This window comes from Aquarana catesbeiana, linkage group LG09 (assembly GCF_042186555.1).
Source record: "Aquarana catesbeiana isolate 2022-GZ linkage group LG09, ASM4218655v1, whole genome shotgun sequence".
NCBI classification, from domain to species: domain Eukaryota; kingdom Metazoa; phylum Chordata; class Amphibia; order Anura; family Ranidae; genus Aquarana; species Aquarana catesbeiana.
The window spans coordinates 18,010,070-18,027,320 of NC_133332.1; the positions used below are offsets into that span (position 1 = coordinate 18,010,070).

At 41.3% G+C, this 17,251-nt stretch overlaps 1 protein-coding gene across 4 annotated transcripts in view; it reads left to right on the top strand.

The window, feature by feature from the left end:
- DIAPH2 (diaphanous related formin 2) overlaps positions 1-17,251 on the top strand; it is a 1,573,862-nt gene that overhangs the window by 137,441 nt on the left and 1,419,170 nt on the right. For all 4 annotated transcript variants that reach the window (XM_073598133.1, XM_073598134.1, XM_073598135.1 and 1 more), the window contains 2 exons: positions 7,731-7,895; positions 15,123-15,227. In XM_073598133.1, coding sequence (XP_073454234.1) covers positions 7,731-7,895; positions 15,123-15,227 — 270 coding nt within the window. The remainder of the gene's footprint in view (positions 1-7,730; positions 7,896-15,122; positions 15,228-17,251) is intronic.

Consider the following 17,251-nt stretch of genomic DNA (forward strand, 5'->3'; position numbering starts at 1 on the left):
TCGGTACCAAAGGGCCAACAGTTGGGCCCCAGGACCTTAGCTGTATAAAGAGCTGATCTTTAGCTTTTTTTGGGAAGATGTGGTTCCATTGGTGCTTTCTTACTGTATCTTTGATGCTGTCCCAATGATGAAAAGAGTCAACTTCTGAAAACTTGAATCGGCTGTGGTTCAGCTGAGCTTTTTTAAAAAATGTAGGAAGCTCCCAAAATTAGAAATTTTAAACTGAAAGTCATATGGCACTCAATGGAAATGCAAACCAGGCATCAAAGAGTGTGTACTTTTTTTTACAGAGCAGCAAACAATGTAAAACCGTGCAGAGTGGTTTGGGAATCTCCTGACAGCTTGGCCTTAAAAATAATTAGGTTACAAAAAAACAAAAACAAAAACAGCCTGAGTAACTTACTTTAAAAAGTCTACCAGGGTTACTAAGATCGAATGGTGCGATTTGGTGGAACCGGAATTCAATCTAAGGGTGCTCAGGCAATAGAAGAAGGTGGTATGAGGTGGACACAACTTTTAGAGCAGCCTTTGGTCTTTCTGCTCCTCAAAGTCTTTTGGAAATCCAAAACCAAAAACCACTAAAATTTGGTTCGCAATTTGTCCATCCAAATCTGTGACATTCAATCCAAATGTTTTGGCATCCGAAATTTAGGATTGACTATAATTATCAGTAGCCACTCTCCACTTCCCATCTTGCTCATAGCAGAATTCATAAAGTCACCAGGATTCTGCTCCTTTAAAAATCATGCAGAGCAAGCAGCATCTCCAGGGGGTATAAACATCGAAAGCCAACGAAAGTCAGAGATCAAGGGCGCACTTTTCACCCCCCAACGCCATCAGCCAAGGAAGAGGCACTCTCCGATTGTTAGCTATACTCTGACACCTTAATTATCACATCATTAGCATGTCATATAGCTCTTCCATACTCTAATGAGCCTATTCTTTTCCCATTACTGATAATGGTACACTGTAGCTGTTTATAGCGCGATTCCATTTCAGAGATATTTACAACTAGCTGAACCCGGGCTACGCCGAGCAAAATTAGATGTTATTTTTCAATCCTAGCTCCATTTTCTTTTCTTTTTTTTTTTTTTTTTTTGGGTCTAATTTAATATTCCACCCTCGTTCCCAAGCCTCCAGATTTCAAATTCTGCTCTCTGTAAGTTGGATTTTTCTGTATGGAGTTGGCCAAAGACTCAGGGTCAGGTGTTTGTAAATAAGTAACACACAAAAAAAATATATATATACTGTGTATGTGTGTGTATGTGTGTATATATATATATATATATATATATATATATATATATATATATATATATATATACTCTGTGTATGTGGGTGTATATATATATGTATATATATATATATATATATATAGATATATATATATATGTGTGTGTATATATATATATATATATATATATATATATATATACATACTCTGTGTATGTGGGTGGGTGTATATATATATATATATATATATATATATACTCTGTGTATGTGGGTGTGTATATATATATATATATATATATATATATATATATATATATATATATATTATTAATTTTTTTTGTTTTATAGATAAACATATAGAAGATTAATGTGCAAAATGGGCCAGGCCCAGACTTGCCACATACACTATATTTAATCAAAAAATACTAAATGCAGAGCTAAGTGAAATGGAAAAAAACGGAAATGAAGGAGTGAATGGCCACCCTAAATATATTTAGGATGTGTGTAGTAATCAATCGTACACATAGTGGTGATTACAAATCACATTAAATGACGTAAAAACACAAACTTCAGTTGTTAGGAGCAATGTCCATAGTGCAATATGAATTCATCAACAAAGACAATGTGGTGTTTAAAGTGAGAGGAAAACACAGGTGAATGATGTTCTTAAATCGAGTGGGTAATCTTCATGTATTCGGGGTCCACACGTAAATATAGGGGGTAAATGCGCTTACCAGAAGGGATGGACACTCTCACCGTACGGCGGGGTGTCATTCAGGCTTGTGGATCTACCGATCCTGGGAATGCTTGCTGAAAGGTGCTGGTGGTGGGTTCCAGTAATCACATCCGAGGCGGCCTTGAATAAGGGATGGTTTTTGGATCCTCAATGGATGGATGGATTCCCCTCTTGCAGCGAACGGGTGGTTGAGAAGTGCAGCTTTCACCACATCAAATAAGCATTCATGCCGGGAAAAGAAAGAATCTCCACATGGTGCATGAACCAGTAAAAAAAGGTTTATTGGAAACCATCAAAGAGAAAGGGATACTTCACAAACATCAGATAAAAATGGATAAAAGTAGTGATCACTGTAGTGATCATGACATGTTTCGGACGATAGTCCTTCTACATGCCCCAGTAGAAGGACTATCGTCCGAAACATGTCGGGTTGCTGAAGCCGTTACCTTGTTACCACGCAATTTTTTATCTGATTTGTGATCACTACTTTTATCCAAAATTCAGCAACCCGACATGTTTCGGACGATAGTCCTTCTACTGGGGCATGTAGAAGGACTATCGTCCGAAACATGTCATGATCACTACAGTGATCACTACTTTTATCCATTTTTATCTGATGTTTGTGAAGTATCCCTTTCTCTTTGATGGTTTCCAATAAACCTTTTTTTACTGGTTCATGCACCATGTGGAGATTCTTTCTTTTCCCGGCATGAATGCTTATTTGATGTGGTGAAAGCTGCACTTCTCAACCACCTGTTCGCTGCAAGAGGGGAATCCATCCATTCCATTGAGGATCCAAAAACCATCCCTTATTCAAGGCCGCCTCGGATGTGATTACTGGAACCCACCACCAGCACCTTTCAGCAAGCATTCCCAGGATCGGTAGATCCACAAGCCTGAATGACACCCCGCCGTACGGTGAGAGTGTCCATCCCTTCTGGTAAGCGCATTTACCCCCTATATTTACGTGTGGACCCCGAATACATGAAGATTACCCACTCGATTTAAGAACATCATTCACCTGTGTTTTCCTCTCACTTTAAACACCACATTGTCTTTGTTGATGAATTCATATTGCACTATGGACATTGCTCCTAACAACTGAAGTTTGTGTTTTTACGTCATTTAATGTGATTTGTAATCACCACTATGTGTACGATTGATTACTACACACATCCTAAATATATTTAGGGTGGCCATTCAACCCTTCATTTCCATTTTTTTCCATTTCACTTAGCGTTGCATTTAGTATTTTTTGTTTACATGTTTACATGGTTACTACACTGGTGATGCTGGCTGCTATTATATTTTGCACGTAATCTTTTTTCTAGTAGTGCAACAATATCCATTATCCTTTTACATACACTATATTACCAAAAGTATTGGGACGCTTGCCTTTACACACCCATGAACTTTAATGGCCCACCGTTTACAGCTATAAAAGCTTCAACTCTTCTGGGAAGGCTGTCCACAAGGTTTAGGAGTGTGTCTATGGGAAGGTTTGACCATTCTTCCAGAAGTGCATTTGTGAGGTGAGGCACTGATGTTGGATGAGAAGGCCTGGCTCACAGTCTCCACTCTTATTCATCCCAAAGGTATTCTATCGGGTTGAAGTCAGGACTCTGTGCATGTCAGTCAAGTTCCTCCACCCCAAACTCACTCATCCATGTCTTTATGGACCTTGCTTTGTGCACTAGTGAGCAGTCATGTTGGACCAGGAAGGGGCCATCCCCAAACTGTTCCCACAAAGTTAGAAACATGAAATTTTCCAAAATGTCTTGGTATGCTGACGCCTTTAGACCCGGTTCACGCAGGGGCGACTTGTCCCATTCCGTTCTGTACAATGGAACCGTTCTAATAGGAGTGACTCAAGTCGCTCTGACTTAGAAAAAAGTTCTTGTACTACTTTTGGGGCAACTTCAGGCGACTTGCATTGACTTCTATACAGAAGTCATTTTGCAAGTCGCCGCTGAAGTCATGTGCAGGTCGCCTCTGTGAGTCGCGCTGCAAGTCGTGCTGCCCCTGTGTGAACCGGCTCTAAGAGTTCCCTTCACAGGAACGAAGTGGGCAAGCCCGACCCTGAAAAACGACCCCACACCATAATCCCCCCTCCATCAAATGATTTGGACCAGTGCACAAAGCAAGGTCCATAAAGACATGGATGAGCGAGTTTGGGGTGGAGGAACTTGACTGGTCTGCACAGAGTCTTGACCTCAACCCGATAGAACACCTTTGGGATGAATTAGAGCAGAGACTGCGAGCCAGGCCTTCTTGTCCAACATCAGTGCCTGGCCTCACAAATGCGCTTCTGGAAGAATGGTCAAACATTCCCATAGACACACTCCTAAACCTTGTGGACAGCCTTCCCAGAAGAGTTGAAGCTGTTATAGCTGCAAAGGGTGGGCTAACTCAATATTGAACCCTACAGACTAAGACTGGGATGTCATTAGAGTTCATGTGCGTGTAAAGGCAGGTGTCCCAATACTTTTGGTAATATAGTGTAGCAGTAATGGCATTTACCAGAAGGGCTTTTTCATGACTCAGCACAAAAGATACAAGGCCATTTCTATTAAAAGGAGAACATTTTTTTTTTGTTTTCTTTTTTCATGTTTTGTTTTATGAAGAGTAGGAATTGTCATAACTTTTGTTTAGAGATTTAACCTCACTTCCTGTACAGGGCAATGGAGAAATTCAGATGAACACTCTCACAATAGGAACAGCAATAAAAACTTGATAGAGGTTCTAACCATTGCCATCTCCTTATCTTACATAAAAAAAAAAAAAAAAAAAAAAAAGCTGGAGGTTAATTTTTATGCTGATATAATAATTGTTGTAGTAGTACTAGTAGTAATACAAGTATTTAATAATTGGTGATAATAATAGTAATATTAATAATAATTACACATTAACTAAAACAATAAAATATCAATAATAATAATAACAATAATATTATTACTACTATTATTATTACTATTTTTTCATAAGTACTATTAATAATTCTTGCAATATATTAGATGTAGACAAATGGCAAACACTTATTATGTTCAATGTTTACAAGTGTTGCTGAATGTTTTATTTTTTTTTTACAACACTCATATACATTTATAAACAACACTTAAATAAAGTGGCAACTGCTAATAATGTATCTTTGTTGATCACAGACATGGCTTTGTTTATCAACAGAGCCATGTGATCACCATGTCAGTGTTGACATGCAACTTTGCTAGCAAACAAAAGGTTACTGTTAGTGTTGGGATTAAAGTAATTGTTGTGGTTAGGGTTATTGTTCGGGTTAGCGTCAGAATTACGTTTATTGTTAGCAGTGAATTTAGAGTTGTGGTTATGGTTACTGTTCAAATTAGGGCTGATTTTTTTGTAAACCAAAAAAAAAAAAATTAGGGCTGAGTTTAGGTTTATCTTTGGAATTAGGGTTCTTGTTAGCGTTGGAGCTAGGTTTAGCGTTGGAGTTAGGTTGGTGTTAGGTTTATTGTTAGTGTTGGTTTTAGGGTTATTGTTAGGGTTAGTGTTGGCTTTAGGGTTATTAGGGTTAGCTTTGGAGTTGGGGGGGGGGTGTTAGCATTGGATGCAGTTTTTTTTAGAGTTATTAGTGGAAATAGGTTGTTAGTGTTTGCATCAGAGTTAGGGTTATTATTAGGGTTAGCTTTGGCGTTAAGAGTTGATGTCAGGGTTAGCATAGACTTAGGGTTTATGTTGGTGTTGGAGTTAGGGTTATTGTTAGGGTTAATGTTGGAGCTGGGGTTATTGTTGGGGTGAGTGTTGGAGTTAGGGTTATTCTTAGGGCTAGCGTCTTAGGGGTAGGGCTGTTGTTAGCCATGGAGTTAGGGCTATTGTTAGGGTTAGCGTTACAGTTAGGGCTGTTAGCATTGGATTTAGGTTTTTGTTAGGCCTATTAGTGGAAATAGGTTGTTGTTAGTGTTCGCATCAGAGTTAGAGTTATTGTTAGGGTTAGCTTTGGAGTGAAGGGTTGATGTTAAGGTTAGCATAGAGTTAGGGTTATTGTTGGCGTTGGAGTTAGGGTTATTGTTAGGAGTTAATGTTGGAGCTGGGGTTATTGTTAGGGTTATTGTTTGCATTGGAGTTAGGGTTGTTATTCGTGTTGAAGTTAGGGTTATTTTTTAGTGTTGGAGTTAGGGTTATTGCTAGCGTTGGAGTTAGGGTTATTGTTAAAGTTAGCATTAGAGTTGCTAGCATTGGGGTTATTGCTAGGGTTAGCATTGGAGTTGGGGGTATTGTTAGTGTTGGAGTTATGGTTATTGTTAGGGTTAGCGCTTTAGGATTAGGACTGTTGTTAGCATTGGATTTAGGTTTTTGTTAGGCCTATTAGTGGAGTTATGTATTGTTAGGGTTAGCATTAGAGTAGGGATGTTATTAGCCATAGTTAATGTTGGAGCTGGGGTTATTGTTAGGGTTAATGTTGGAGTTAGAGTTATAGTTAGCGTTGGAGTAAGGGTTATTGTTAGGGTTAGTGTTGGAGTTAGGGTTATTGTTAGGGATAGCGTCTTAGTGTTAGGACGGTTGTTAGCCTTGGAGTTAGGGTTATTGTTAGTGTTAACGTAACAGTTAGGGCTGTTGTTAGCATTACCATTAGTTAGGGCTGTTGTTAGCATTGGATTTAGGTTTTTATTAGGGCTATTAGTGGAATTAGGTTGTTAGGGTTAACGTTGACGTTAGAGTAGTTTGGAGTTAGGGTTATTATTAGCCTTGAAGTTAGGGTTATTGTTTAAGTTAGGATTAGAGTTGCTAGCATTGGGGTTATTGCTAGGGTTAGCATTAGAGTTGGGGGTATTGTTGGTGTTGGATTTAGGGTTATTGTTAGGGTTGGTGTCTAAGTTAAGCTGGCCATACATTATAGAATTTTCTTATTCAATTTTCTTTGGATTTACCTTCAACTATGAACTGCAAGAGCCTGCCTGATTGCATACAAATCAAAGGTGTTTAGGTTTGACCTCATATTATAGGGTTTTGATTAATCTAAAAGAAAACTGTGCAAGAAAGTTGCATAATGTATTGCCAGCCTTAGGTTTACGCCATCTTGCAAAAAAGCGTTAAGGAGAGTGGAAGTTCGGTACAATGGTGTCCATTCTCTCAAGGTTGAAGAGCGATAAGATTGAGCGTTCCACAGCTGAAAGGCTGGGCGTGGTGTTGGTTTAATCCAATGGGACATGATCGTCCTACGAGCCACTAGGAGAGTTATGAGTCCATTGTGTAGGGTTGAGTGAGCTTGCTGATGATGTTGTGGAAGTTGGTGGTTCACATCCAAATATACACAATAACGGATTGTTGGGTAGCTGGATCTTATTGATTCTGAAAATGTATGCTAGCACCGAGTTCCAATATCTAGCAATGGTTGGACATTCCCAGAGGCGGTGGAGTAAAGTAGGACGTGGTAGTGAACACCAGGGGCTTTGTGCTTTAGTAGCGTCTACCATATTGGTGCAGAACGGGTAATATGCCCTGTGGACCATTTTAAATTGAGTCTTACGTCTCTGAGATCATGAATTTGTGGATGTATCGGTATCGGCACAGTTTGTTTTTTATCTACAGATGCCCTTATCTGCATAGGCAGTTTTGTGGTAAAGGTGAACTATCCCTTTAAAGAAATAAGCGTCAGAGTTAAGGATATTGTTCGCATTAGTGTTAGGGCTAATGTTGGCATTGGAAGTAGGCTTTTGTTATTAAAATAAACTTGACATATTTTATTCATTTGATGATTCATTTATTTTTTTTTTTTACTCCGTAGAGAGACAGGTTAACCAGTTTCAGGAAATCTGGCGTGAAAAAGGAGAAACCGCTTATCCAGCACCCCACGGACTCGCTGTCGGCAGTAACGGAGTTCCCGATCCCGGAGGAAAGCAAGATGAATCTCTCTGAGAAGGAAATCATGGATCTCTTTGAGAAAATGATGGTGAGTGACTTTGCATTCATTACAATGGCTTCAATGACGAAGACTCACGAGGAAATGAGGTCATCGGTGGGGGGAAAAAAAAAGAAAAGGCCAAACAAAGGTTTTTAGTTGGTTTTAGGTGTATAATGGGGTTTAAATGAATCCTGGGGGCTCTAGAAACAGCCATTCTCAACCAGGGTTCCTCCAGAGGTTTCTAGGGGTTCCTTGAGCTGTGGCTGAACCACCTTTTTGATGGTGCCTACAGAGTTCAAGGTTCAGCATCACTTAGCAAAGCCAGGAGGAAAGATAAAAACAAAATATCTTTTTAGCTGTCTTTAAGGGTAGCATTCTGAGCACCACTTTAAGGGGAACATTCTTCCTATGGACCACCAGTATAAGGAGCATTGTTCCTATTGACCCCTAATGAAAATCAAAAATGGAATATATTGCAGCCTACCAATCATTCCATGTGGTGGCTGCATTACTTTTCTTTTTTTTTTAGGCTTTTTCCCCTCAGGTGATATTGCCAGTAACACATCTCCTGTATTAGAGTCCCCCCCCCTCTACTCTGGGTGAGGGAGCACAGGGGACAATTTTTGACAGCAGCATTGCCAGTCTGGAGGGGAGTGTTCGATCCACTAGAAGATTTAGATACTGAAGCTGAACTCCAGCTCACACTTTATAATCAGTTACAGCAAACAGATTTTTTTTTCCTTTTTGGAATAAAGATTTTACATAAATGGGTAAAAAAAAGATCATTGTAAGCACCCCTGTCAGTGTCAACCGCTTCAGCCCCGGAAAATTTGGCTGCTGAATGACCAGGCTATTTTTTGCGATTCGGCACAGCTTTAACTGACAATTGCGCGGTCATGCGGCGCTGCACCCAAACAAAATTGACGTCTTTTTTTCCCACAAATAGAGCTTTCTTTTGGTGGTATTTGATCACCTCTGCATTTAGTCACCATACACATGCACATTTTTCCCATAGGTGGAAAGGTAGCGTTCCCCTTTCAGTCAGACCGCTACGTGCCTCTGTCAGCTAAAAGACCGCCGCATGTGGATCTGTTTTTAATCATTTCTGCATTAAAAGGGGCCATTAGGTGATTAGGTTGGGGCTTTAATTTGCAAATCGTTTATGATCCTAAATGCAGGATCTTTGTTTTAACAGCCGTATACTTAGGCCTGGAATGGGTTGAGTCATTCCCTATTAACAGGAAAAACAAAAGCGCGGCTAAATATATCCGCAATGTTACTAACGCCAGCCGCCAGTGTAAATGGATTGAAAATATTAGATGAAATTAAAACAAATTACTAAACATTATCCTCTCTTTTAAACAGATTCATTTGCTTTTTTTTCCCCCTAACTGTGAATTTTTAACGCGTTTATTATTCATTAAAAATAAAATAATAGAAAAAAAGGAAATGAACAAAAGTCCTGCTAAATGGAATCTCAAAACTCCACTTTTGTTGAGAATGATACAATCCCATCTGGGTGATCCATGTTACATTGCAGGGAGTATGCAAACCCCCCCCCTCCCCCCTCGGTCGGACGGTAGCACTTACCCCATCACCGGCGGCTTCCCCTGCTCGGCGGCGGTGGCCTCCCGCTCCCCTGCTCTCCATGGGTCATTGCAGCAGCGGCGGTGGCTTCTGTTTCTTCCCTTCTCCTCAGCAGCCAATCAGGAGTCTTCTCTTTTCGGCCAATCAGAAAACAGGTCTCACACCCGCTTCTGATTGGCCAGATTGAGGATCAGTGTTTCAACAGCGAATGTTTATTCGCTGTTGTAACATACCTGGGTCGGATCGAAGTTCATTCTCTGTGACCCGGGCCCACCCTGTTTTGAAGCCTATTAGAGCCTCTGTCTCTAATCAGGTGCTTAGAAAAATCCTGACCACTGTAATTCATGTGCCCGGTGCCCTGAAAGGGGCCGGACGCATGAATAGGGGGTGGCCACGGCGCCAGTGGATAGGTTCATGTTATGCACGAATCTATCCATTGCATATAGGGGGGTGGCATGGAGAGTGGGGGCGGAGCCAGTGCACCCCTAATGCCACCTAAGGCCACCACTTACGTACACACTATAGAGGGGTATGCTTTGTTTATATTTCATGTTGGAGGTTTACAAGCCCTTAAACTATTTGCTACACCAACAGGTGCGCCCGCTAGGTGTGCTGTATAAACTGTATGAAGTCTCAGCATCCTGTTCCACTCCAGGAAGAAAATACCATTCATAGGCAGCTTTGTATTCTCTGAATGAATGTAAAGCATGCTCTGATTGGCTAAGGTGGGGAGGCAGGAGAATGATGTTACAAACTCTGCCTCAGCCAATCAAAAGATGTCTTGTATTCATTCACAGAATACAAAGCTGCCTATGAATGACTGAGCAGCATGGTCATGGGGGAGAGGTCAGCAATGGTCACCTACATAGTGTCGTCAGTACAGTGTTGCTCAGTATATTGATATACATAAGAGGTGTCTTTAGTTCTTTTTATCCAATCGGTATCCTTGCTCTTTTCACAGCAGCAGCGGTGAAAGTGGCAGTGTAAGTGTGATATAACCATAGACCCAACCCCCCCCCCCCCCACTGTCACACCTTGCTGTGTCCCACTGAGCATTGGCTCACTCTGAGGAGCTCAGTTGAAGTTTCAGAAAGCGGGCGTCATCTGTGGCAGATTGTTACAAACTTCAGCCCCGCACGCTCGCAGCTTAGACATGTTCTCAGGAACAGATGTGACAAGAAGCTACTAAGGAACAGGCGAGATAATTAATTCATCTTCCACAAATTAGCATAATTTCACTTTGCATGACAAAATTAGCTTTAAAGGGCCTCTCCAACCAAACCAATAAATACACAGCCAAGAAGCCAAAATCAAGTTTGATACATCTGCCAAGTGACTGGGAAAGTAATATGCACACCCTGGAGGGGTGGCAAGACTTTAGGGCTATGTTCACACCTTGGCATAGCTCCCAACTGTCCCTGATTTCAAGGAACTGTCCCGGATTTCGAGGGACTGTCCCTGATTTGGAAAAAAGTCCCTCTGTCCCTCTTTACTCCTCATTTGTCCCTTTGGTCTATATAGTTGTATATAAAATGCACCATTTATGTTTCAAAAAGTGTTACCCAGAGCTAAACCTTTCTTCCAATGTAGTGCAGAGTTGTCAGTGAACAACATGTAGTGGGCAGGGTGGTCAGTAAGCAGTATGTAGTAGTAGGGCAATCAGTGAGCAGTATGTAGTAGTAAGGTGGCCAGTGAGGAGTATGTAGTGATAGGGCGGTCAGTGAGCAGTATGTAGTAGTAGAACGGTCAGTGAGGCGTATTTAATAGTAGGGCGTTCAGTGAGGAGTATGTAGTAGTAGGGCGGTCAGTGAGCACTATGTAGTAGTAGAAGAGTCAGTGAGGCGTATTTAATAGTAGGGCGTTCAGTGAGGAGTATGTAGTAGTAGGGCGGTCAGTGAGCACTATGTAGTAGTAGAGCAGTCATTGAGCAGTATGTAGTAGTAGGGCAGTCAGTGAGCAGTATGTAGTAGTAGAGCGGCCAGTGAGGACTATGTAGTAGTAGGGCAGTCAGTGAGCAGTATGTAGTAGTATTAGGGCGGTCAGTGAGCAAAATGTAGTGCTAAAGAAAAAGTGAAAATGCTGCACTAAACCAAAAATATTTGAACTAAAAAGCAGCTAGCACACGAACAAATCAAGTCAAAGAGAAATAAAGTGAAAACAAGTGCAGCGCTAGGAGATGTCAAATATGCAGTAACTGACATATAAATGTGAAACAAACGCACATGCAAGTGCAGGAAATGTAAAATAAATAAATAAAAATGATATGAATAATCTATATATTAATGGTCAAATGTCCATATATGAAATATGAAACAGCAAAGAATATATATAAAGAAGTTCACATGTGCAGTATCAAATGGTGAAGGAATATCTCCTTAATTTCCAATCAGAAGGTAAGCATCAAGGGACGTGTAGATTATTCAATAGGAAAAGGTACCCTTACCGGATCTGTAGGACGCACATACCGTAAAGCAGTGCATCAGAAAGGCATAAGAAGGATCTCCCGTGATGTCAAGCCAGAAAGTATCCTGTGGGTCACGAGCACCAGTGGACACCAAAATGGAAGGTGGTCCTAAACGGAGGTTCAGCAACTGTCACTCACAGTACCCATATCCAGGGAGGGGTGATCCGGGGATGGTAATCAGCGTTCCAATATGGGAAAAAGAAAAAGGGTACTCCACATGGTGCTGGTCAACAAAATTGGGATTTATTGAAAAAAAACACCATACAAAGATAAAAAGTGATCACTATAGAAATAAAATGGCAATGTGGGAAGCTTAAAAATGCTAGCCCTACGCGTTTCAACTGAAAAGTCTTCAACAGGGGCATAAACTAGCCTCCCCACATTGCTCATATTTATAAAATATACAGTGGTTGAAAATTGGATCAACCAAAAGTTTGTCCCCCCCCCCCCCCCGAACCAACCGGGCCCCAGGCCCAGTACAGCCTGCACACCCCTAATGGTGGTACTGGCAATAATGTGCATTGTGATGGTCAGCCCATTCATTTGAATGGGTCCACTATTGCATGAAACAAACCATGTATAATATTCCCATCCACACATTCCTGGAAATTGCAAGGAGTAAGCAGGAGAACGGTAACATTATAGAGTAATGTGTATATCGCCAGCACACCATAAATCTTCAAGATAACATCCAAATATTTATTAAGTGATAGCATCAAAACCGTAAAGGTGCTACTTTTTGGGGCAATGCAGGACCCCTTCATCAGGTGTTTGTTGTCAAGGTGCGTTGGGGTACTAATAAATAATGCATGGCACCACAGTGCACAATATGCATCGGTTCCGCAGCACACAGGTGTAAACCTAACCTTGAAGTCAACTTGTACCATGCCCATGCAGATGTCATAGGAGGGTTTTCCTTCTCCAGGAGAGCTTGCATACTGCGTTTGACTTAGTCCCGTTCCATGTGACAGCACTGGGCCAATCACAAGCACTTCCACAAGGAGTGATTTAAATGCTCCTCCATACCCCGAAGTACCAGGTAACTTCTTTGCTCTAGATCAGCCTTTCTCAACCTTTTCAACATGGAGGAACCCTTGAAATAACTTTCCGGTCTCAGGGAACACCTGCTTAAAGTTACTATATCTACAACTCATGATACATTAGTGTGATGGTCAGTGGGAAGAATGCTCCTTACACTTGTGGTCATTGGGAAGAATGACCGCCTTACAGATACCTAAAAAGATCAATGGTGTCTGTGGGTACCTACCTGAGAGGCAATAAAATTGCTCAAGGAACCTCTAGCAACCTCTGGAGGAACCGTAGTTGAGAAACCCAGTTATATTTGACTGAATAGAGCAGTGGGAGAGCAAAGTAAAGGTATGTTTGTGCTGCTGAGGATGGGGGTAGGAATGTGTTGGCTGATAATGTCCTGCATGAACACAGCACAAGTTTTCTTTAAGGGCTTGCAGCTCTAGAGACACTGTGCCCCTGCCCCGCCTCCTGCCTGCTCTGCTTGTGCCACCCATCCTGACCTTCTGAAAAAAAGCACCTGAGCCCAATCCCCATCCTGTTCCAGGTCAGGAGCTCCTACTGCCAGCCCTATTTCAACTATAATCCAGTGTGTGCCAAATCTTTATGAAGGCGGAGTTCAGGCCATCACTTTGGCTGCACTGAAATTGATTTCACAGCACAGATTGCAGGAAGCAGCCCCACCCACTCCACATGTGGGGAGCTCCTTCGAATACGCCGCAGGTTAAAAAAATAAGATGAAGGGTAATTCGTTAAAATTCTCACTTGAGTGAATTAGCAGACCACTGATTGATTTATAATGTAATCATCTATCTCACCATGAGCCACTTCCCTTATCCTTAGGGGGAGCTATTCCTCTGATAGAAAGATACAGGCAATAACCCTGTGTTGGACCCCATTGGGTCAGCAGGGGGGGCCCAGGCCTAGAAGGGAGTGCTTGTGGGCAGGGAGCCCTGTCAGGTAGACTGCATCAAGCCTCGTGGCTTCTAATGATGGCCCCACCAGTCTTGTACTAACCTGACCCCAATCTTTATATTGAAAAATGAATGAATAAATGAATGAACTGGACACCATACACGTCAAATCATAAAGGCCATAAATGTTTATTGAAACACAAATATGGACGGCCGTCCACTCAAATTATTGTTTGGCATATTAACATACAATATACAATCACTGACAACAGCAGCTAACACCTCTCAGATTGTTATTAAATGATTCCAAAGTGTCTGTAGACCAGTGGCAACATCTGCTTCCACTGGACCAAGTAGTCAACAACTCCCTTTTGATTTATAAATTGTTAGAGTAGACCGAATCCAGGTTATAAAGAGGTACCCCATCCCTAGTAGAAAGTAGACAAAAGGTATGGAGTGAGACTTTCTAGAGGTACCAAATAACCATTAAAAATATTTTAAAAAAGGATTTATTTTTTATTAACACAACTCAAAATTCGTAGTCATACATGTGACATTAAAACAAATAAATACATCAATGATTACAGCATCAATCAATGAAGATGTCTCCAATGTCAGCCTGAAAAACCTCAAGGCGTTTCAACTCATAAAGAGTTTTCATCAAGAGGTAAAAAGTGCATTCTGAAATATAAATATGCATAAGTACCAATAATAATAATGCAAAAGCTTCAAGTTCTTATAAGTGCCATCCTTATGATTGAAATTATATTATGCAATATTATTTGGACTTATGCATATTTATATTTCAGAATGCCCATTTTACTTCCTGATGAAGTCGCTTTATGAGTTGAAACGCGTTGAGGTTTTTGAGACCGACATTGGAGACATCTTCGTTGATGGATGCTGTAATCATTAATGTATTTGTTTTAGGTCACATGTATGGCTACATATTTTAAGCAATGTTAATAAAAAATGTATATTTTTTATGGTTGATTGGTACCTATAGAATGTCCCACTCCATACCTTTGTCTATTTAGTCATATGGGGGTTAGTAGAAAAAAGGTATGGAGTGAGACTTTGTATAGGTACCAAATCCCTACAAAATCTTTCCTATATACCTGACCCAGATCTATCAAGATTTGACTGTGCTGCGCCAACATAGCAGATATCTTGCTGGAATGAGCAAGGAGGGTATATAAAATAAAAATGACAAGTAAAAAATGTGACCAACATGTTTCTTTCAGCACAGATCTAAGGCACCTCTTTTCTTCTTGCTTACAGGAGGACATGAATTTGAATGAAGAGCGAAAGGCACCTTTACGTCAGAAGGACCTGGCAAGAAAGCATGAGATGGTGGTCCAGTACATCTCTGCCACTGCCAAGTCGGTAAGTTGGCTTTTTAAAACCTTCACTAGGGCCGTCAATTCTCGTCTTGTAGAGTCCAATTGTCTGCTTATAGCATTTATGTTTACAACATATAGGGGACGCTGTCCTGCTGTTACAGTCCTACCCATGCTCTTTGTTATAATTTTGTAACTTGTCATGTGCAATGTGTCAGTGTTCCTGATCTCCGGAGTTTCTATCACATTCAATAAGAACAATCCCACCCACAGTAGACAACAACCAACAATCCAACCCGCAGGAGATAATGCAGGACTACAATATTGAGCGTGTTCAGCACTCACAAAATATTTGCAGAGAACGATCTTAGAATGGTGGGGATATACAGTATTCTTAAAGAGGTCTTGTCACTTTGCCCATATAGAACAATGTGACTGTGCCTGCTGATAAACCCTCTTTCCTTCCCAACAAAGTTTACAATGCTCCCTCCCAGCTTTCCTTCATCAGGAGCCCATCCTGAATAAGCACAGGATCAAGACCGCTTGAAGACCTTCATAGATAGCAGCTCCAGCAAACCAACTGTTACAACCAGAAAGGGTGGAGAGGAAGATGGGGAAACTATGGATTAAGGTGAGTATTGCTGGGTGTTAGGACCCTTAAAAAATCAATTAGCACTGAAGGGAGGCATTTTTGTGTGGCTAGAGTTGAGCTGTAAATGCCAATCTTGGATACCCTGGGTCTAGTAACTCAGCCAAATAAATCCAATTCGAAAAAGCCACACAATCGTCATGTCTTTTTGCTTTTCTGCATAAAACTTTAATCCGGGAATGCATTCACAGCTTCACTTTCTAGCTCAACAGTTAGGGTGAAACGTGTCATTGGAGAAGGCGAGTTGTAACATGGATGAGAAGGAGCAGCGTAATAGGATGAGTTTGCAGCTTCAATTCCAAGCACATTTCCCTCTGCCAGACTCTGCTTCTTCTCCTCTGGCATGTTTAACCCCAATGCTTGGGGTGATATGCGTCAGTGGAAAAGACACGGTGTAATATGGATAAGATTAAGTAGTGTAGTATGGATGAGTTTCCAGCTTCAAATCCAAGCACATGGCCCTCTTCCAGACTCTGCTTCTTCTCCTCTTGCATGTTTGACCTCAATGCTTGGGGTGAAATGTGTCAGTAGAAAAGGCATAGAGTAACATGGATGAGAAGGAGTAGTGTAACATGAATGAGTTCACAGCTTCAATTCCAAGCACATCATCTTCTGGTAGACTCTGATCCTTTTCTAGTGTGTTTCACGGTTGGGTTGAAACGCATCATTGGAGAGGGCATGGTGTAAAATGGATGAGTTTACGGCTTCAGTTCAAAGAATATTGCCCTTCACCAGACTCAGCTTCTTCTCCTCTAGCATGTTTCACCTCAGCAGTTGGGGCGAAACTCATCAGAAGAGGAGTGGTGTAACATGGATGAGTTCACAGCTTCAATTCCAAGCACATCATCTTCTGGTAGACTCTGATTCTTCTCTAGTGTGTTTCACGGTTGGGGTGAAACGCATCATTAGAGAGGGTATGGTGTAACATGGATGAGTTTACAGCTTCAATTCCAAGAATATTGCCCTTCACCAGACTCTGCTTCTTCTCCTCTAGTGTGTTTCACCTCAGCAGTTGGGGGGAAACCCATCAGAAGAGGAGTGGTGTAAAACGGATGAGTTCACAGGTTCCATTCCAAGCACATCTCCCTCTGCCTGACTCTGCTCCTTCTTCTCTAGCGCATTTCATTTTGATGGTTGAGGTGAAATGCATGAGTGGGGGAGTGGTGTAATATGGATGAGATTAAATTTAATTCCAAAAATATTGCTCTCTGCTATATTCTGCTTCTTCTCCTCTTGCATGTTTTCACCTCTGTGGTTGGGGTAAAAAGTACGTCAGCAGAGAAGGCATTGCGTAACATCAATGAGAAGGTGTAGTGTAACTACTCTGGTGTGTTTCACCTCAGCAGTTGGGGTGAAACCCATCAGAAGAGGAGTGGCGTAACATGGATGAGTTCACAGCTTCAATTCCACGCACATCTCCC